A 22465-nucleotide genomic window follows, 5' to 3' on the forward strand; every position below is an offset into this window, starting at 1 on the left:
CAAACCATAGTTATTGGGCCATGAATGCATTCAGTCCATTGGAATTGGTGCCAATATTAAGAGAAACTGTCATAGAAAGCAGACCACAATCAACCATCCAACATGTAGAGCATTGTAGGGGAAGATTTCCTCAGCACACTATCTGTAACAAAATCGTAGACAAATAAAGAACAGATATATAGATTTGTTGCACTGCATGCAGAGGAATTTTCCTCCACCCATCCTGGTTGTTACCTTGGTGCTACAGTTGTGACCATTTCTATTAGTGTTTATTGAAAGCTACATAACAAGTTGGCTTTGCTACATTTGTCTGTTTATGTTGCATACTTTATTTAGGTGGGTAATGCAAATGTCCTGTCTTTCAGTGGCTCAGAGATCCAGGTCCCAGGAATGAGAAGAGGACATTATTTTGTGACATGATTTGCTTTCTTTTCATCACTCCATTAGCAGCAATCTCTGGTTGGCTCTGTTTGCGAGGGGCACAGGATCATCTACAATTCAACAGCCGCCTGGAGGCAGTTGGACTTATTGCACTCACTGTTGCACTTTTTACCATCTATGTCCTGTGGACACTGGTAAGTAAACATTAGGAATTAGATGAGATTAAACATCACTGAGTCATTCTGCAGTAACTTTGTTCTTTTCAACTGATTTAACCCTTAAACTTCTGGCAGATTCTCCCTTTCTCATCTCCCTAAGGTAACTTTGCGTCAGTGTTACTGTATGTGAGTTGAAAGCAAGCAATAGTACAATAATCAAGTTACTGAGACTCCAGTTATAGATTTATTAGTTTAGTAACCCTGAATTATTAAGCTAAACACCTAAAACATTTTGTTTATGTAAATAAAGTCTTCTTTCTTGTTCTCATCACTCATTCTGGAGATGGGGTCAACTGTATATATGAAAACAATTTGGATAAATTCCAGTTCCAAAGATTTCAGCCATTCAGATATTAAAATCCTAAATATTGACAGTATTAGATCACAAATCAACGTTTGAAATTGTTTTCAATGCCAAAACCTGTAGCATTATAAACATATGTGGCCCTTACAGGTTTAAAATTGCTTGGAGAATTGTGTTGCCTGTCTTTCGATCAGCAGAAGATCCATACTGGTGTTTCACTCCATCACGGTTTCTGCAGTAACCACAACTTTGATTTTATAGAGACTTGGCTTATGCATCAATTTAAAAGGTGGTATGAACATTTGGCTCTGACTGATGTGATAGAAAAACCTCAAATAAATGCAAAAATCAGCGTGGCATCTGATTTATGATTAAGAATATCCACTGCAACAAAAAAAGAGAATAGTACCAGTCAATGACAATCAATTACAACTAAGCAGCATTGAGTGAAGTTTAAACAGAAGTTTAAGGAAATGAGTCTGCCCTATTTTCAATATGTTTACTTTTGAAAATTTAATATGGCCCCATACCTTCAAATCTATTGGCAAAGTTTAATTTTAGTTTTTTCTAGTTTTTGTGGAGATGTATTCATTTACAGTTGCAGATGCTTGGATTGTGGGCACGTTGCCTTCTTCAAAGTTCTAAATAATAAAAGTAGTCTTGTTTAAATAAGCCCTGGAGCTCATAATAGCTACGAATGGTAGAGATCTAATGCACCCTCAGTTCTGTTCAGATAAACTTAGTTCATGCAAGAGAAACACAAGCAGATATTTGGACTGATGAGCAAAAGCTTAGTCAAAGGGAGAGTTTTTAAGGTGTGTCTTAAAGGCAGAAATGTTTAGGGAGGGAATTCCAGAACTTAGGGCCTTGGCAGTTGAAGATGTGACCACCAATGGTAGAGTAACTAAAATTGGGGTTACCTAAGAGGCCAGAATTGGAGGAGCGCAGACATCAGAGGATTGCGGAGCTGGAAAATGTTACACAGATAAGCAGGGACGAGGCCATGGAGGGACTTGAAAACAAGAATGAGAATGTTAAAATCAAGGCATTGCTTAATCAGGACCCAATGTAGGTCAGTGAGAACAGGGGTGATAAGTGTAAGTTAGGACACGGACAGCAGAGTTTTGGAATACCTCACATTTATTGAGGATAGAAAGTGGGAAATCAGCCAGGAGTGTGTTGAAATAGTCAGGTCTGGAGGTAAAAAAGGTACTGATGAGGGTTTCAACAGCATGTGAGCTGAGGCAGTGACAGAATCAGGTGATCTACAGAGGTCGAAATGCTGATGGTGTAGGTATAAAATTGGAAGCTCATCTCGGGATTAAGTATGACACCAAAATGGCATACAGTCTGGTTTAGCCTCAGGCAGTTACCAGGGAGAGGGATAGAATTGGTGTCCAGGTTTGAGACAGGGACTGAAGACAGTGGCTTTGGTCTGCCCATATCTAATTGGAGGAAATTTCTGCTCATCCAGTTCTGGATGTTTGACAATTTAGAGGCAGTGGAGTAGTTGAGCAATGTGGTGAAGTATAGTTAGGTGGCCCCAAGCATACATGTGGAAACTTGTGTCTTGGGATGATTTTGCCAAAGAGAAAAGTGTAGATGAGAGAGAACCAAGGGTAGGTCTTTGGGGGACCCCAGATATAAAGGTGCAGTAAGAAAAGCCATTGCCAGTGATTCTTTGGCTACGATTAGATAAATACAAATGGAATCAGGTGAATGTAGTGCCACCCAGCTGGATGACAGAGGAAAGGTGTGTTGAAGACTGCAAACTGGTTGAGAAGGGCTGAGAGGGACAGCTTACCTTTTCACATTCACATAGGATGTCATTTGTGTCTTTGATAGCCATTTCGGTGCTGTGGCAGGTTGGAAATCTGATTGGAGGGATTCAAAAATAGAGTTCTGAGAAAGATGGACTTGGATTTGAGAGGAGATAGCACCTTCAAGGACTTTGGAGAGGAAGTTGGAGATGGGCAGTAGCTTGCAAAGACAGAGGATCATGTTGGTATTTTGAGGAGGGGATAATGATGGCAGATTTGATAGAAAGGAAGCCAGTACCTGAAGAGAGAGAACTGTTAACACTATTGCTAAATTGGATGTCAATTTAGTGGGAATAGGGTCCATGGAGCAGGAGGCAAGTCTCACAGAAAAGATGAGCTTGGATAGGGCATGAGGGGAGATAAGAGGGAAACTAAAGAACAATGTGAGTTCAAGGCTAAGGAAAGAGAGGCAGTGGTCGCTGGTTAGATGGTCTCAATCTTAATGACAAAGAAGTCCATGAACTCCTTATATTTGTTGTAGGTGAGGGTAGAGAAGACAGAGGATGGATTTAGGAAGATGTATTGCAGTAGAGGGAAGAAGCCAGGGGTTATTGTTGCATTCTAGGATGAACCTGGTACAGGGAGCAGTTTTGACAGAGGAGAACAGGACTTGATAATACTTTATCTGGTCCAGATCAAGTGGTGAATGTCTAAACCAGTTGTCCTCTATATCAGTCTGTTAATGCCTTTCTGCCTTGCTCATCTATATACATACACCATTCTGATTATGTGTCCTGTTTGCGTTATTAATACATTGTAGACAGTGGTTACTTCTATGAAATATATGCCACTATTAGATATTTTTAAAAAAATATAAAACAGGTAAAATAAAAGGAGGACTATTTTGTTGACCTAATGAGAAGCATAAAATTGATAGAAAGAGGGGATAACTAAACTTGAAGCACTTGTGGTGAAACAGTTTGTTTCAGACTTTTAAAAGTGGCAGTATTTTTATTCTAAAACTTATTCCAGCACTCTAAATGATATGCTGCTGTAATGTGTTAATATTCTCTCTCCAAATCTTTCTCCTAGGATGGTGACTAATCTTTATGATATAAGTGACTTTTTTTGTTTTCCTCATCCTCTGCCCTCGGGTCAGTGGTTCATTACTTTACTCAGAACAGGCCTTTTATCAATACCATTTCAGAACTGCCACTTAGGCAGTGTGTGGGAATGGCATAAAGTGGTTGCTGTTTGTTATTTCTCCCTGCAGTGCAGTGGATTGCCCAAGTTAGCTGCTTCTCAATACCTGTGTGGCTCAACAGAAGCTGTCTGTAGAATAGATGAATTCAATCACTGACCTTTCACTGTATTTTATCTGGAGTTGTTGCCCACCTTCTGCAATGCAAATACGAAGCTCGTGTTTAGGCAGGTTCCTGTTTGCAAAATTACTTGTTTTGAGCATGGGATGCATGTAGTCCAAGGGTCCTGTAACTTTATCTCAAAACCCTATGATGATGTGTTTGAAGATAAATGTCGATTATGAACAGGTTTTCACTTTGGTAAGTGATTTGGAAGATGCAAAGTAAACTGGCTAGTAACTTGTAAAGAAAAATTCAAACTATGGAATTACTACAAGAAAAACTGGCCTGTGTTGTGGCTGTGTGGGTACATGCTCAGCATAACATTCTTCTGAGCATAAAACAGCAGGAAAGTTCATGATTCAAGCCCTGGTCTGGGCTAAATTGGCTAATTGCCTCTACAATCTGTCTTGATAGTGCTGTAACAGGCCTCTGTGTCTCTGTGCTAGGGAAGAGAGAAAAAATTAGCCAGGATTCCTGCTTATAATTGCTTTTCTTAATCAGTGAACAGGGAGGAAATAGTTGGGTTTATCTCTGATGTCAACCTACCAACATACTTTCCAGCTGATGCGAAGTTCTGCTCCAGAATGTCACTACCTCCTCAGGAAAATTAGTGTATGGGAGAGGGCGGAAGTTGAAGGGAGATATCCAGTACTTGTAAAAATAACACATGTTGATTTTTGCCCAAAGGTTTCATTCCGCTATCACTGCCAGCTCTACTCAGAATGGCGAAGGACCAACCAAAAGGTCCGATTGATGGCTGCAGACCATAACAATGCCACTCCGCATTCACTCCTCTCATCAAAGCTCGTGAGGAAAGATTCCAGTGAAACAATTGTGTGAATTTATTGGCAAAGAACTATAAAGAAATGAAAATTCACACAATTTACACTTGTCCCCAAAATGTGTTATGTAACTCCAGCCAACATCGGCACAACAACAGCAACTTGTTTAATAGAATACACGCAAGAAACAAACTTCATTTGCAACATTCTCAGGAGCCAGTATATATGCAGCCAGCATCTAAATGCAATCCTGATGAACAGTGGGATTAAAAACATCATATTATCGCTACTCAATTAGATGGTGGTTATTCTCCTATTGTAAGGTTCAAGCTTATGGAATGGAAACACGGAGTTTTAAATTTGACAATCATTTGTGCTTTCCTGTGCAAAATAACAGGGCAAAGAACACAAGGATGAGAAGTGTGTGTGATCTTAACCTACTTTATTATAAACTAGAGGCAGCAACTAGCCTTGAACATAAAGTATACCCTTAGTATTGCACAGTAATCAGTTATAGTTATTGGGTCGGTCAGCACTAATTATGTAAAGACCTGGAGACCCGTTCTAATTTTATTTTTGCTGAATGTTATTTTTAAATAGAAAAGTGGCAGAGCAGAGATCCAAGCTTGTTGGAATTCAGAAAGTTTAAAAGTGCACCCAAAGGTTTGAATTGTATCCTTTTGAATTTCTATAGAAGATGTGATAGGAAGTGCGCTCATCACCTGTGTACGTTAATTAACACTGGTCTTATGCATCACCAATTTACAACAACTTGATGTCACAACATTCTAATATTGGTGTTATGGCAGTGATTCTTGGGTGGTTTTCTCCTGACTTTAATAAATGACACTGTTGGGCACCAAATACTTTGCATGTTTTAAAAAAAACATATTTTTGTGATAAAGTTAGCAACACTACAATCAGCTTCCTGTACTCATGACCACAGTGCATAGTCAGAGAGCTTGTGAGCCTCACTAAATGAGAACTTCTGAGATCAACTTTATAATATTCAAACGGGATAATGGTGTCCAAGGAAGGTTAGAGTAAGTAAAAGTAACCAGAGTGCAGAATTGGAGCCATAGAAATCATTAATATTTTGAAATCTATATAGAGCTCATGAGGGAAGGAAAGTCTAGGAGAGTGTTATTCAAAGTGCTTATTATTTTTCACTGCAAACAATTTGACAAAATTTCGCTTGAATGAAAATCAGATACAGGAAAACCTTATTAAGTTCTAGAATAAAATGGGTTGAGGCAGGGACTGCAGATTAATAAATAGTTCTCTCCCCAGACCTGCTTTTCCCTTTTAAACTGCAGGAGCTTAAAAGGATTTTTTGCTATCTTGTTAGAGTAGTGGTATATTTACATCTCCTTCCTACCCCTCTATGGTCATCCATAAACATTTAATGAATGAAATGGCAAAAGAATACTATACCGTTTGTGAAAAATTTTAAAGAGGACTTATTGTATTTAAACTCACTTTTCAATGTGTTTACCACCTTTTATTTTTCAGAATGTTTTTAATTTTTTTATTGTAGAGTACTTGATGCACATTTTAAGGGTTTTGTGCAATTCCAAAATGATGTAAAGTTTAAACAAAAGTTTAAGGAGATTGTAATTTTTAAAAAATTTGTTTACTTCAGTATTTCTCCTTTTGATCATTGATCTCTAAATTGAAACTGATCGTGACAGAGCAGTGAACACTGATTGTGATGACATAACTCCAGAAAACTCTATAACTCTCATTTATCATCATTTTTCTCTTTTTGGATAACCTGTACTTACTTTATAGCAAACCATCAACTATGATTAAGAAACATAGAACAATAGAAGCGTAAGCTGAGATTCAGCACATTATGTAAACATCACCATCATAAAACATGACACAAATGTTCCACTGAACCCCTATTTAATCCCCCAAATCCCCTTTTCTCATTATCTCTGCAAAAAAAAGGAAAAAATAGGCACTTTGCAAAATATAATGGAGTTTGTTGTCAACGAAAACTGAACACTATGTTTATGCATTCATGACTCTATCAACACTTCCACAAGGAAGAGCAAAATTGTGAGATAAAAAGAAAATCTTTCAGGCTGAAACAAAGTACTGGCTACATTGGAAATGCACTTTGTTTTCATTAGCTTTTCAGCATTCTGAATTGTTTTCTTATTTTTTAATGTAGTAAAATGTAGTTTTTAATGTAGAACTTGACGAACACAAAAGCAAAGGAGTACTTTAATCCTATTGTGCAAATGATAAATTTTTGCTAATGGGTGTGCCTTCATTATGTTCACAGCCAGTTTACATGGGAGTGGTTGTGTGAGCTTATTGTAAACAATCTTGTTCTTCGGTTTTGAACTGTTGATTGGAAATGCTACATGTTGATAACCATATACTCCCAAGCACATCTATTTGTTGCTTAAGAAAACTAGGATAATAAAAATAACACCAAAGTTTTAGCTGGCTTGCTAACTAAAAGAAGATAAATATAGCGCTTTATAAAATTTTCAGGCCACCCCAAAGCACTTCACAGCCAATAGATTACTTTTTCATTATAGTGATTTATTGACCTTGCAGACGAACTAGCAGACAATCTTTGCTCAACAGGTTGCCACAAAAAGCAGTGTAATGAATGAATGCATGAACTATTTTGGTTGTAGTTGAAGGAGGAGTGTTGGCTAAAAGATAAGCAGATTTTGCCTGCTCCTCCTTAAATAATTCTGTGGCAAAAGGTAGACAGGGCCCTGGTTAATAGTCTCATCCAGACAACAGCACCTCTGACAATGCAGCATTCAGTCAGCACTCCAACTATAGTATCAGACTTTGTGATTTGTGGGAAGAGGGAGCTTTCAACCCATAAACCTCTGACTCAGAGATGAGTGCTACCAACTAAAGTGAACTGACCTTTCAGTTAAGGGAATTTTTGAAAATGTTGCTTTTGTTTTCATAAACTATGCCTTTTGAATATAACTTATTCTAGAGCTTGATTAAATCACAATATTTTCAACATTAGAAAAATATAATACCCCATTGTTCTTCTGATTTGGTGTGAACTGTGTAGTGATCCTCAAGGCTTCAATCTGGGTACAAGCTTGCTCTGTTTATTGTGAAACTGACTGCGCAATATATGGGGATGTGCAGCAGCCTTTCCTCTGGCCAGGTACAGGAATCCCAGCAATGTAGTCTGTTAATGATTTTTGAACTTTCCATTTTTGAATAGCAGCTTTAGTTTTATATTCCATTGCCTGACTGCTAGGAAAATCTTGCTGCCTTGTGTAACACAGACGTCATCATTGTCAGTACATAACATAGCCAAGCACCTGCCTGTGGGGCTTTAAATACAAAGCAGTACTGTATAAAGAATGTGAGTTTGTTTACATTTCCTCTTTTTGCTTAATGTGGTTGCTGACTTTCTTTACAACCTGCCATCTTGAGCCTTAATTTGCTTATTTGAACCTTTTTTCTCCAAGTAACTCCAAGTTAGATAGGTATTATTCGATAAATGTTTCTTGTTTTGATAATTTTTATTAATCAGAGTATAAAATTGCACCTGTATCTGTTACAGATGGAAATTTTATTTTTGTTTAACCAAAATGGTACAAAACAAAATGTAGGTTGTTGCCCTTGTTAAATCTTTTAATTCATAGCACAAGCACATTTTTTGATGACCAGGTTAAAAGTGGAGTTGGCTAAGAATATTTTGTTAAAGTTGCAGACTCACCTTTTCATTTGACCTTCAACTTTTAACATTCCATTTAATTCCTTTCCAAAGTCAATTTGCAAAATATATTTGCTGTATGAATGATGAATCTTCACTTTCCCATTCTTGTTAATAGAATTGATTAAAGAAAAGTAATTGTTTTTGTCTAATGTTGAGTGAGATGTGAAGGTGTAGTGGATAAGCAGGCCTGATTCTTTATACCTGGTTGAAAGTGCGGCTTCCAGAACAGTGAAAAATGATTTATGGTACTAGGGAAATTAGATCATGGGAACGATTTCCTGCTCACTGACACTGGGAAAGTAGCAGTAGTGATGATGATGATCATGTAGCGATAATGAACATTTATCATTGCTGAAGCAGAAATGGGGAATCCAGTTCACAGTCCTGCTCCTAATCACTGTCCGCTAACCCCTGCTGATAGGCTCACCAGTGTGGATGTCTGATATGTGAAAAGGATGGGCCTGGGCCCTGATGCATATTAAATAACCTCTTAACAGTTTCTGTCAGTGTTCACCACGTGAAAGCATTGCCATAGGGGTGAGGTATCAAATAGGGTGACCTGTACCCCAGCATGAGTTGGCTCATTCAAGAAGGTTGGAGAAAGTTTTAGTTCCCATTTTGTAAGTACCAAAGCTTCAAGGAACTGAACCAATTTTTAAAAAATTGAGCATTTTCAAAAATGTATTATACAGGCACTTAAAAAAAAAAGTCAGATGTGGATTTATCCAATGACTATACTGACATTGTGAAACAAATCCATTTTGAAAAGTAGAGGGATGTAGTTGAGATGTAACCATAAATATTGCACAAAGTTTGAGCTGTTAGATTTGGACATTCTCCAATGGTGTGCTGAGTTTTAACGACTGACAATCAGTCCTTCCCTTTTCAGAACGGAGCAGAGCAAGATAAAACATGCTATATTATTTCCGTGATCCTGATTCTAGATCTTGAGCTGATGCCTTTTCTTTCTTTCTTGAATGTCTTTCAAAATATAAAACTTAAATTGGTGCATGAATACTTTTGTCAATGTTTTTAAAACTGAACTTTTGTCCCCAGAGCGACTTGCCAGTTATACTGTTGAACATGCAACATTGGAGTGTGCACAACTATGTTATGTTCTCTCTGGAGTTTTATTCAACTGATTGTCTTGGATTAAAAGGATCCAAAAAATTCCATGACTATTCTTTGTTCCTTCTGACTCATTGGACAGAGAGCTGGTTTTAAGGATTTGGGTGGGATTGTAATGTGTCTGAGGATTTCGTGTAGATGGATTGGTGCTGCAGGATTGACTATTAGAGTACTTCTTAAAACTGGACATCTTCTCCATTCAAAGAGTGGGGCATGTGTTATACTATGTTTGTGTTTACAACCATTTATGTACACCTTTACTTTTTTTTTAATGTTCCACTTTATCTAGGACAAGAGTACAAACAGTGATAGAGCTCATGAGCAAGATTTTACCAGCCCCAGGTAGCAGGAAGGGGGTTGGTAAAATGCCGGGAGGCTGAGTTAAGACAACTCTTTGACGCAGTCCCACCACCTGGGAAATCTCCCAGTCTTGGGAAAGGCAGCGGCTCAAACGCCCGTTGAATGGTCATGGGCAACCAATTTAGCCAATTAAAGACCCAGCTGAGATTCATTTTCCCTGGCAGCCGATATTTTGTCAGCGGCGAGTGGCTTCTCTCAGCGTGAGAAGGTGACCTGCTTGCAGCCTTCGGTGGGGAGCCATTGGAGCTGGAGGCCACAGTACCCAAGGAGTGGAGTGCTGGCAATAATGGCAGCCCCTGCACTCCTGACATCACTGCTAGAGGGTTTTACCCTCTAAACACCAGGGCATGCCTGCTTGGCCCCAGCAGAAAAATGAAATGTCATCCTCCCCTGCAGGCATGCCTCAAGATGGAGACACCTCTCATTGTCCACACTGCCTCAGCACAGCTACCTCACTCAGTGGTGCTACTGAGGCTTCTTCACTGCCAGCCCTCTGATTAGACTGACAGCATGGATTTATTGGACAGTAGACCAGACAGCAGCCAATTAAGAGGCCTCTTCCAGCAAGATTGCCACTGTGGTCCCACTGCCCGCCTGTGCAGGCTTAGGACCCACATATGGTCTCTGCATCAGGATTCATCCCTTTCAGAGAAAATCTCAGCCCATGTGTTTGGTTCTAAATTGGCTAAAGCAATTCTTTGTTTTAAATTAATGCTGTTATTTCTGGTTAATTGATTTATTTTGGAAGTTGCTATTTGCATAATATATTAAAATATTATTGATTTCAAAAAAGCAAGGTTGCTGAGCCATAGTCACCAGAAATTTTAGGTTTGATCCTGGTCCTTGCTGAATTGGTTAGGATGACCACAGGGGCACTCAATGCCAATGGATTAGAGAAAGAATAATTACCGGGGTTTCTTGCTCCTCAACACTATCCCTACTGGACAGCATGATTGTGTTAGTACTGAGCATGAGCAGAATTTTGATACAATCAAATGGTCTGTCTATAGTCACTGGAGGCTCTTTTTGCCAAATCAAAAATGACTAATTGAATATGGTAGTGAAGGAAATTTACCCCATCAAGAAATTAAGATTGGGAAGAGGGGAGGAAAAGTTGAAAGGACAAATTAGGAGAGGAGATTTTTTTAAACACCTTTTAATATCCTATATGAGCATCCAAAGAGTAAGTCAGTATCTAGAATCTCTTATCCAGGATGTCGTTCCGATGTTACGTACTGTTAACCCAATCACAACAATGCACTATGTATCTGTAATACAAAATTTTCAGCCTGAGAATTAATTATGGAAAATTTTCCTCTTCTGTAAATCTTCTTTCTCTTGCTTGGCCTTGTATCAAAGTGGTGCCCATCACATTTTAGGAACATAGGAACATTTGGGTGAACCTTTGTTATAAGTTCTATTGTATGAGGAAAGATACTGTTCCTCATACAATAGAACTTAGAACAAAAGTCCACCCAAATCATGAATTTCAGAAATGTTCTTACCTTCCTAAAATGTGGTGAGCAACATTTTGATACAGCCAAACAAGAGAGAGACTTACAGAAGGGGGAAATAGGGAGATATGATTTCTTTAAATCCTCCCTTAACCTGAAGTGTTTGAAGATGACACTCTAAAATAACATGAACAGAATTCCGCTCATGAAGCTGAAGCTTTGGCCTTGTTGAGAAAATTCCGGTTCAGGATAAAAACTGTTCAGTATTTGTTTCTGCCTCCTCAGAAGGTGTCTTGGAAAAGTCCAAAAAACATGTTTTAAGAACTCTCTCACTTATGCAGTTAGGCTTTTAATGGTGGTATTTCCATTTATTTCAAGATAGATGTTTGGTTTCAAGTGTTTATTTTTTTGCAAAGATTGCATCAAGCTCTTTGCTGGAAGGATTTTGCATGGAAATAAAGTGGAAATAAAGAGGTCTTGGACACCTCAAGGTGTATAGTTCTTGTGATTCTGTCCCAGCAGTAGGTAATTGTTATATACATTGTTAATGTCATTACTCTTTGAATGTATAATGTTTTAACTATCTGGTTTGCAGTTGCTATAAATTGTAAATATATATCCAGTTATTGTACTCTGGCTATTGCCGTTATTATAATGCCTTTGGCTGATTGTCTTCATTCCATTTTGTAAATAAGATACATGTATTCGTTATTCAATTTAGTACCTTGAATAAACCATATCCAAAGTCAAGTCTGCTTGGTGGTCTTTTGTGCTATCACTAATTTTATCCATTCAGCTGCATGCTATAGAAGAATGAATTTTACTTAAGTTTGCTTAAGATCAAACAAAAGGGGTAAAAATTAACTTGATTTATCAATTGTACATTTTCAATTTTATAAGATGGTGTAGAAGTGCTGGGCATGCCAGTGAGATGAATTGGGCAAGGCTCCTACTCTGATTGTTCCTTGACTCCAGTTGGAAAATGCACAAGTGGCTGCCTGTCTGGTAAGTACAGGATTGGTTTTGGCTCCAACTCCCTGAATATTTGCTCTCCATTTTTGGTACATATGCAAAAATTGCCCTATTTCGGCAAGCTGCAACAGAGTAGCTGCTGTTTGTGGAATCATCCCCCAAGACCAAATCAATGTTTGGTGGAGGTGGGGGTAAATCCATGAAACCATCCCTCATAAGACCAAGTCAGTATCTGTGGGGATTATAACCATTGAACCTTACCTACAGTTTGGGTATAGAGGAAGAAAAACTGTAATGAATATAATTAATGTCTAGGAATTCATAACTAGCTATTTGTTCCTCTTTTATAATTCAACCTATTACATGATGTAACAAGGATTTTTTTTAAAAATTTATTCATGGGATCATGGTGTCACAGGCAAGGTCAGCATTTATGCCCATCACTAGTTGCCCTTGAGAAGGTGTTGATGAGCTGTTATCTTTTACTGCTGCAGCCCATGTGGTATAGGTACTTTGATAGTGCTGGTAGTTAGGGAGTTTGGTTTTTATCCAGCGATGTTGAAGGAATGACGATATATCTCCGTGTTATGATGGTATGTGGCTGCTTCCTTTGTCCTAGGCAGTAAAGGTTGAGGCTTTGGAAGGTACTGTCAAACAAGCTTTGGTGAGTTGCTGCAGTGAATCTTGTAGATGATACATACTATTCTGGTGGTGGAGGGAGTGAGTGTTTAAGGTGGTTGGGGTGCCAATCAAGTGGGCTGCTTTATCCTGGATGGTGATGAGCTTTGAGTGTTGCAGCTATGCTCATCCAGGCAAGTGGGGAGTATTCCATTGCACTTCTGGCTTATGCTTTGTAAACGGTGAGGTTTGGGGGAGTCAGGAGGTGAAATACTCGCCACAGAGTTTCCAGCCTCTGATCTCTTGTAACCAATTATTTGTGACTGCTCCAGTTAAGTTTCTGATCAGTGATGACCCCAACATGTTGATTCGACCATGGTAATATCATGCAATATCAAGGGAGTTGGTTAGACTCTTGGAAAAACTCAGCAGGTCTGACAGCATCTGCGGAGAGGAATACAGTTAACATTTCAAGTCTGTATGACTCTTCAACAGAACTAAGGAAAAATAGAAAAGAGGTGAAATATAAGCTGGTGTAATGGGGGGGTGGGACAAGTAGAGCTGGGTAGAGGGCCAGTGATAGGTGGAGATAACCAAAAGATGTCATAGACAAAAGGACAAAGAGGTGTTGAAGCTGGTGATATTATCTAAGGAATGTGATACTAAAGGTACAGATAACCCTAGTGGTGGTGGGGTGGGGAGAAGGGATTGAAATAAGCTAAAAGGCAAGGATAAAACAATAGAATGAAATACATTTAAAAATAATGGAAATAGGTGGGAAAAGAAAAATCTATATAAATTATTGGAAAAAAGGGGGATCGGAAAGTGGATTGGGATGGAGGAGGGAGTGCATGATCTAAAATTGTTGACCTCAATATTCAGTCCGGAAGGCTGAAAAGTGCCTAGTCGGAAGATGAGGTGCTGTTCCTCCAGTTTGTGTTGAGCTTCACTGGAACAATGCAGCAGGCCAAGGACGGACATGTGGGCATGAGAGCAGGGTGGAGTGTTGAAATGGCAAGCAACAGGGAGGTCTGGGTCATGCTTGCGGACAGAACGAAGGTGTTCCGCAAAGCAGTCACCCAGTCTGCATTTGGTCTCTCCAATGTAGAGGAAACCGCACTGGGAGCAGCGAATGCAGTAGACTAAATTGAGGGAAATGCAAGTGAAATGCTGCTTCACTTGAAAGGAGTGTTTGGGCCCTTGGATGGTGAGGAGAGGGGAAGTAAAGGGGCAGATGTTGCACCTTCTGCGGTTGCATGGGAAGGTGCCGTGGGAGGGGCTTGAGGTGTAGGGGGTGATGGAGGAGTGGACCAGGGTGTCCCAGAGGGAACGATCCCTGCGGAATGCCGCCGGCGGGGTGAAGGGAAGATGTGTTTGGTGGTGGCATCATGCTGGAGTTGGCAGAAATGGTGGAGGATGATCCTTTGAATGCGGAGGCTGGTGGGGTGATAAGTGAGGACAAGGGGGACCCTATCAAGGTTCTGGGAGGGAGAGGAACGTGTGAGGGTGGATCCGTGGGAGATGGGCCAGACATGGTTGAGGGCCCTATCAACGACTGTGGGTGGAAAACCTCGGTTAAGGAAGAAGGAAGACATGTCAGAGGAACTGTTTTTGAAAGTGGCATCATCAGAACAGATGTGACAGAGGCGAAGAAACTGAGAGAATGGGATGGACTCCTTACAGGAAATGGGGAGTGAGGAGCTGTAGTCGAGGTAGCTGTTCGAGTTGGTAGGCTTGTAGTGAATATTGGTGGACAGTCTATCACCAGAAATTGAGACAGAGAGGTCAAGGAAGGGAAGGGAAGTGTCAGAGATGGACCATGTGAAAATGATGGATGGAAATTGGAAGCAAAATTAATAAATTTTTCCAGGTCCAGATGAGAGCATGAAGTAGCACCAAAGCAATCATTGATGTACCAGAGAGAGAGTTGTGGGAGGGGGCTGGAGTAGGACTGGAACAAGGAATGTTCCACATACCCCATAAAGAGACAGGCATAACTGGGGCACATGCGGGTACCCATAGCCACACCTTTTATTTGGAGGAAGTGAGAGGAGTTTAAGGAGAAATTGTTCAGTGAGAGAACAAGTTCAGCCAGACGGAGGAGAGTAGTGGTGGATGGGGATTGTTGGGGCCTCTGTTCGAGGAAGAAAAGGAGAGCGATCAGACCATCCCAGTGAGGGATGGAGGTGTAGAGGGATTGGACGTCCATGGTGAAGAGGTGGCGGTTGGGGCCAGGGAACTGGAAATTGTTGACATGATTTAGGGTGTCAGAGGAATGACGGATGTAGATGGGAAGAGACTGGATAAGGGGAGCGAGAATGGAGTCAAGATATCCTCCATCACCCCCTACACCTCAACCCCCTCCCACGGTATGATCCTTAGTCCTGGGATGACTTAGCTCTGTCTATAGTACATTGCTTTCCCTGTTTAAAGTGTGTAGTCTTATGTTGCAGTTTCAACCGTTTACCACCATTTTGCCTTGTGCTGCTCCTGGCATGCTCTTCTACACTCTTTGAACAAGTGCTAGTTCACTCATTTGGGTAATGGTAGAGTGAGGGATATGTTGTGCCATGAAGTTATAGACTCTGGTGAAATACAATTCCCCTGCTGCTGATGGCCCACAGTTGATAACATTGTTGAGCTGCTAGACATGTTTTGAATCAGCTGGATCTGTCCTACCCCATTTAGCATGGTGGTGGTGCCACACACAACAATGGAGAGTTGTCCTCAGTGTGAAAACAGGAACTCATCTTCACAAGGATTGTGCGGTGGTCCTTCCTACCAATACAGTCATGGACCGATGCATCTGTGACAGGTAGAGTGGCGAGGGTGAGATCATGTAGGTGTGTATGTTTGTGTTAGTTTTCTCACTATCTGCTGCAAGCCCACTCTGGCAACAATGTCTTTCAGGACTCTGCCAGCTCAGTCAGTAATAATGCTACTGAGCCATTCTTGGTAATGGAAATTGTTTTGTGGATAGGAGACTTCATTCTGTGCCTTTGCTACCCTCATTATTTTTCCAGGTGATGTTCAACATGGAGGAATACTGATCAGTGGAGGGAGGGGAGTAGGTGGTAATCATCAGGAGTTTTCCTTGCCCATGTTTAACTTGATGGCATGAGACCCTGTGTGGTCCAGAGTCAATGGTGATGAATCCCACTCTATCCTAACTGTACAACATTATGCTACCACTTCTGGTGGATCTGTCCTTTTGGTGAGGCAGGGATACCCAACGATGGTGATGGGGAACATCTTGGGCATAGGCTGAAAAGTATGATTTTGTGAGTATGACTCTGTCAAGGTGTTGCTTGACTAGTCTGTGAGATAGTTCTCCCAATTTTGACACAAGTTCCCAGATTAGTGAGCAGGACTGTACAGGGTTGACTGGGCTGTGCGTGCCTTTGTTTCGTCTAGATTGATGTTTGGTGGTCCATATGGTTTTATTTTTATTGATTTTTTTGATGCAACTAAGTACTGTAGTTTTCTAGGCCATTTCAGAATTGCTGTGAGTCTGGGGTCACACATAGACCAGACCAGGTAAGGACAGCAGAATTCCTTCCATAAAGGACGTTAATGAACCAGTTGGGTTTGTACATCAATCCAGTAGTTTTATGGTCAGCATTACTGATGTGAGCTTTTTATTCCAGATTTTATTTAATTAACTGAATTTAAATTTCCCAGCTTCAGTGGTGGGATTTGTACTTATATCTCTGAATTGTTAGTTCAGTCCTTTGGATTACAAGTTCAGTAACATAACCACCGTGCTACCATGCCCATTCAGGATACCAGGAATGACTAAGTTTTACAACATCACAATATCAGATTGAAGTGCTTATCCTGCCACATTAGTGCTTCAGCATTCAGGAAGCTTACAATGCAAAAGTCAAATATTAATATCCTGAGAATGTTCAAATATTGATTTCAAAGCCTAGTTATAAAAGAAACATAAACATCTTTAAATCATACCAAAACAAAAAAAGCTAGTGAGGGAGATAAGGAGTTTTTACTTTACTGACAGTATACTAACAAAAAAACATTTCTGCAATGCTTTTGGCCAGCTGCCTGTATCAGAACTCAACCCCAATATCACTATTGATACATTAGCTCCTAGCCCATCAATGCCTTGATTTTAAAATTCTCATCCTGATGTTCAAATCCCTCCATGACCTTGCCCCTTTCCTATCTATGTAAACTTCTTCAGCTCTGAAATCCTTTGAGAACTGTTTTCCATCGGTTCTGGTCTCTTGTGCATCCCTGACTTCATTAAAACCTAGCTCTGACCAAAATTATTTGTCACCTGTCCTAATATTTCCTTTGGCTTAGTGTTAATTATTAACTGATTAATCTCCTACGAAGATTGTTGGGATGCTTTACGATGTTAAAGGCCTCATATAAATGCATGTTAATGTAGACATCATCTTTCAGAAGCTAGGATAATAGATCACCAAGTAGGAGTTGATATTATCCAGGGAGGAATTACCCAGCCCCTATTCTCTCATACTTAGCATCCCCATTCTTCAATCTACCATTGGGCTCAGAGCAACAGCCAAAACGCACATGAATGGACACAGGGAAAGTCAAGTGACAGGCAGTGGGGATAAGGATTTAAACATCCTGCTAATCATCTTGGTAATAATCAGTGACCGGTGTAGAAGGTGAGTAAGCCTGAATACTATTTGAAGGGCTGAGCACTGGTGGAAACACTGCCAGGATCCAGGAGATATGCAGGATCAATCGCTGGGCAAAGAATAAGCCACAGCTTTTTTTCTATTTTCCCTTTTTTTTCCCTTTTCTCTTTACCCCTCCTGGCCCTTGTGCAACTGCTATACTGAAACCCTCTTTAATCATGCTTCCATCCGTTTTGATAATGCTTTGTACCTTCTCCTGTTCAGCATCCACTTTTTTTTATCTTCTGTGTAAAGAGCTTAGAGACATCATTCTGTACATCAGAATCTCCAAATAATAATTCTACAATTACTAACAGCAGCTGTATAGATGCTGGGGACTTATCTTTCCAATTTCATTCCTGTCCCACTCATCCCTCCCAGTTCAAACTTTTGCAGGACAAGACAGCGTGAAATCAAACTAAAATGGGGCAGATTGGCTCCCAAGGACAGAGTTGAGTGCTGGTGTTATGCTTTTGGACTCTTGGACTCATCAAATTGGTTTGTGGCTTATTCTTTGCCCAGCAATTGATATTTGCTGCCAGCTCATCACTGAAACAGCCCTTTTCAAAATCACATGACATCCTATGTGACTGTTGTAAACTATCCCTTCTCAACTTGTCTGTAGCCTTTCACAGAGTTGACCACATCATCGTCCTCCAGTGCCTCTCCTGTCATCCAGCTGGGTGGGACTGCCCACACCTGGCTCCATTCTTACTATTCAGTTGCAACCGAAGAATCACCTGTGATGGCTTCTCTTCTCACTTGGACATCAATACCTCTGGAGTCCCCCAAGGATTTATTCTGGGGTCCAAATATTTCTTATTTACATATGAAGTAGGAGTAGGAGTAAACCTTTTGACCCTTTAAGCCTGTTTTGCAATTCAACAATCATAGTGTGGAAAGATGGAGTTGAGGTAGAAGATTAGCTATCGAAGTATGCCTTAATTCCCTTTGTACCCAAAAACCTATGGATCTCTTGAATATACTCAATGTTCGAACATCCACAGCCCACTGGGGTTTAGAATTCCAAAGATTCACAATTCTTTGAGTGAAGACATTTCTCCTCATCCCAGGCCTAAATGGACCTTATTCTGAGACTGTGACCCATAGTTTTTTTTTAATTCATTCATGGGATGTGGGCTTCGCTGGTTGGGCCAGCATTTATTGCCCATCCCTAATTGCCCTTGAGAAGGTGGCGGTGAGCTGACTTCTTGAACCACTGCAGTCCATGTGGTGTAGGTACACCCACAGTGCTGTTAGGAAGGGAGTTCTGGGATTTTGACCCAGTGACAGTGAAGGAACGGCGATATATTTCCAAGTCAGGTTGGTGAGTGACTCTGGTAGTGGTGTTCCCATCCATCTGCTGCCCTTGTCCTTCTAGATGGTAGTGGTTGTGGGTTTGGAAGGTGCTGTCGAAGGAGCCTTGGTGAATTCCTGCAGTGCATCTTGTAGATGGTACACACTGCTGCTATTGTGCGTCGGTGGTGGAGGGAGTGAATGTTTGTGGATGTGGTGCCAATTAAGTGGGCTGCTTTGTCCTGAATAGTGTCAAGCTTCTTAAGTGTTGCGGGAGCTGCACTCATCCAGGCAAGTGGGGAATATTCCAACGTACTCCTGAATTGTGCCTTGTAGATGGTGAACATGCTTTGGGGAGTCAGGAGGTGGGTTACTCGTCACACGATTCCTAGCCTCTGACCTGCTCTTGTAGCCATTTAGTATTTATATGGCTAGTCCAGTTCAGTCTCTGGTCAATGGTAACCCCCAGGACGTTGACAGTGTGGAATTCAGTGATGGTAATGCCATTGAACATCAAGGGGCAATGGTTGGATTCTCTCTTGTTGGAGATGGTCATTACCTGACACTTGTGTGACGTGAATGTTATTTGCTACTTGTCAGCCCAAGCATGGATATTGTTCTTGCTGCATTTGGACATGGACTGCTTCAGTATCTGAGGAGTTGCGAATGTTGCTGAACATTGTGCAATCATCAGCGAACATCCCCACTTCTAACTTTATGATGGAAGGAAGATCATTGATGAAGCAGCTGAAGATGGTTGGGCTGAGGACACTACCTTGAGGAACTCCTGCGGTTATGTCCTGGAGCTGAGATAAGTGACCTCCAACAACCACAACTATCTTCCTTTGTGCTAGGTACGACTCCAACCAGCAGAGAGTTTTCCCCCTGATTCCCATTGACTCCAGTTTTGCTAGGGCTCCTTGATGCTATACTCAGTCAAATGAGGCCTTGATGTCAAGGGCAATCACTCTCATCTAACCTCACCTCGGGAGTTCAGCTCTTTTGTCCATGTTTGAATCAAGGCTGTAATGAGGCCAGGAGTTGAGTGGCCCTGGTAGAACCCAAACTGGGTATCAGTGAGCAGGTTATTGCTAAGCAAGTGCCACTTGATAGCACTGTTGATGACCCCCTCCCTACTTTACTGATGATTGAGAGTAGACTGATGGAGAGGTAACTGGCTGGGTTGGGTTTGTCCTGCTTTTTGTGTACAGGACATATCTGGGCAATTTTCCACATAGCTGGGTGGATGCCAATGTTGTAGCTGTACTGGAGCAGCTTGGCTAGGAGCACGCAAGTTCTGGAGCACAAGCCTTCAGTACTATTGCCGGAATATTGTCAGGGCCCATAGCCTTTGCAGTGTCCCGTGCCTTCAGCCAAATCTTGACATGATATGGAGTGAATTGAATTGGCTGAAGACTGGCATTTGTGACGCTGGGGACTTGCAGAGGAGGCCGTGATGGATCATCCACTCGACACATCTGGCTGAAGATTGTAGCAAATGCTTCAGCCTTATCTTTTGCACTGATGTGCTGGGCTCCTCCATCATTGAGGATGGGGATACTTATGGAGCCTCCTCCTCCAGTGAGTTGTTTAATTGTCCACCACCATTCACGACTGGATGTGGCAGGACTGCAGAGCTTAGATCTGATCCGTTGGTTGTGGGATCACTTAGCCCTGTCTATCACTTGCTGTTTGGCATGCAAGTAGTCCTGTGTTATAGCTTCACCAGGTTGACACCTCATTTTTAGGTATGCCTGGTGCTGCTCCTGGCATGCCCTCCTGCACTCTTCATTGAACCAGGGTTCATCCCCTGGCTTGATGGTAATGGTACAGTGGAGAATATGCCAAGCCATGAGATTACAGATTGTATTTGAGTACAATTCTGCTGCTGCTGATGGCCCACAGTGCCTCCTTCATGGATTCCAAGTCTTGAGTTGCTAGATCTGTTCGAAATCTATCCCATTTAGCAGGGTGGTAGTGCCACACAACATGATGGAGAGTGTCCTCAATGTGAAGGCGGGACTTCGTCTCCACAATGATTGTGCGGTGATCACTCCCACTGATACTGTCATGGACAGATGCATCTGCGATAGGCAGGTTGGTGAGGATGAGGTCAAGTATGCTTTTCCCTCTTGTTGGTTCCCCCATCACCTGCAGACCCAGTCTAGCAGCTATGTTAATTAAGACTTGGCCAGCTCGGTCAGTAGTGGTGCTATTGTGCCACTTTTGGTGATGGACATTGAAGTCCCCCACCCAGAGTACATTCTGCGCCCTTGACACCCTCGGTGCTTCCTCCAAGTGGTGTTCAACATGAAGGAGCACTGATTCATCAGCTGAGGGAGGGCGGTATGTGGTAATCAGCAGGAAGTTTCCTTGCCCATGTTTGACTTGATGCCATGAGACTTCATAGGGATGTTGGGGACTCACGGGCAACTCCCTCCTTACTGTATACCACTGTGCTGCCACTTCTGCCGTGGGACAGGGCATACTCAGGGATGGTGATGGTGGTGTCTGGGACATTTATCTGTAAGGTATGATTCCATGAGGATGACTGTGTCAGGCTGTTGCTTGACTAGTCTGTGAGATAGCTCTCCCAATTTTGGCACTAGCCCCCAGATGTTAGTAAGGAGGACTTTACAGGGTGGACAGGGTTTAGATTGCTGTTGTTGTTGTTTCTCATGCCTAGGTTGATGCTGTCCGGTTTCATTCCTTGTTTGTGACTTTGTAGTGGTTTGTTACAACTGAGTGGCTTGCCAGCCCATTTCAGAGGGTATTTAAGAGTCAACCACATTGCTGTGGGTCTGGAGTCATGTGTAGGCCAGACCAGATAAAGATGACAGATTTCCCTTCCCTAAAGGACATTAGTGAACCAGATGGGTTTTTACAACGATCAACAATGGTTTCATGGTCAACATCAGACTTTTTAATTCCAGATAAATTCCACCATCTGCCGTGGTGGGATTCGAACCCAGGTACTCAGAGCAATACCCTGGGTCTCTGGATTACTAGTCTTCTAGAGTTCCAGACTTCCCATACAGGGGAACACCCTCTCAGCAAGCTCCTTAAGAATTTTATATTTCAATGAGATCATCTCTCATTCTTCTCAATTCTAGGGTATATAGAACTAGGCAACTCAGTCTCTCCACATAGGACAATTACTCATCCCAAGAATCAGTTTAATGAATCTTTGTTGCCCCTCCAGGGCAAGTATATCATTCCCTAGGTAAGGAGACCAAAACTGTACACAGTATTCTAGATGTGGTCTCATCCAGGCCCCACACAATTGCAGTAAAACTTCTTCACTCTTAGCCTCTATAAGAAAGGAATTGGAGTATATCTTAACATTTTCTTTCCCAATTGCTTGCTCTAGCTGCATGTTAATTTACTGTGATTCGTGTACAAGGACACCCAGGTCTTGCAGAATAACTTCATTTATATAGCAT

The 22465-nt window shown here is 41.3% G+C and overlaps 1 protein-coding gene across 3 annotated transcripts in view; it reads left to right on the forward strand.

Moving 5' to 3' along the window:
• LOC121287080 (E3 ubiquitin-protein ligase MARCHF2) overlaps nt 1-12219 on the forward strand; it is a 47080-nt gene extending 34861 nt beyond the window's left edge. The window contains exons 4-5 of one of the 3 annotated variants that reach the window (XM_041204593.1): nt 366-575; nt 4715-12219. In XM_041204593.1, coding sequence (XP_041060527.1) covers nt 366-575; nt 4715-4867 — 363 coding nt within the window. In that variant the 3' untranslated portion in view covers nt 4868-12219. The remainder of the gene's footprint in view (nt 1-365; nt 576-4714) is intronic. The other 2 variants (XM_041204594.1, XM_041204592.1) reach the window with 2 other exon arrangements.
• Nucleotides 12220-22465: the final 10246 nt, after the last annotated feature.

This window comes from Carcharodon carcharias, chromosome 14 (assembly GCF_017639515.1).
Source record: "Carcharodon carcharias isolate sCarCar2 chromosome 14, sCarCar2.pri, whole genome shotgun sequence".
Taxonomy (NCBI): Eukaryota; Metazoa; Chordata; class Chondrichthyes; order Lamniformes; family Lamnidae; genus Carcharodon; species Carcharodon carcharias.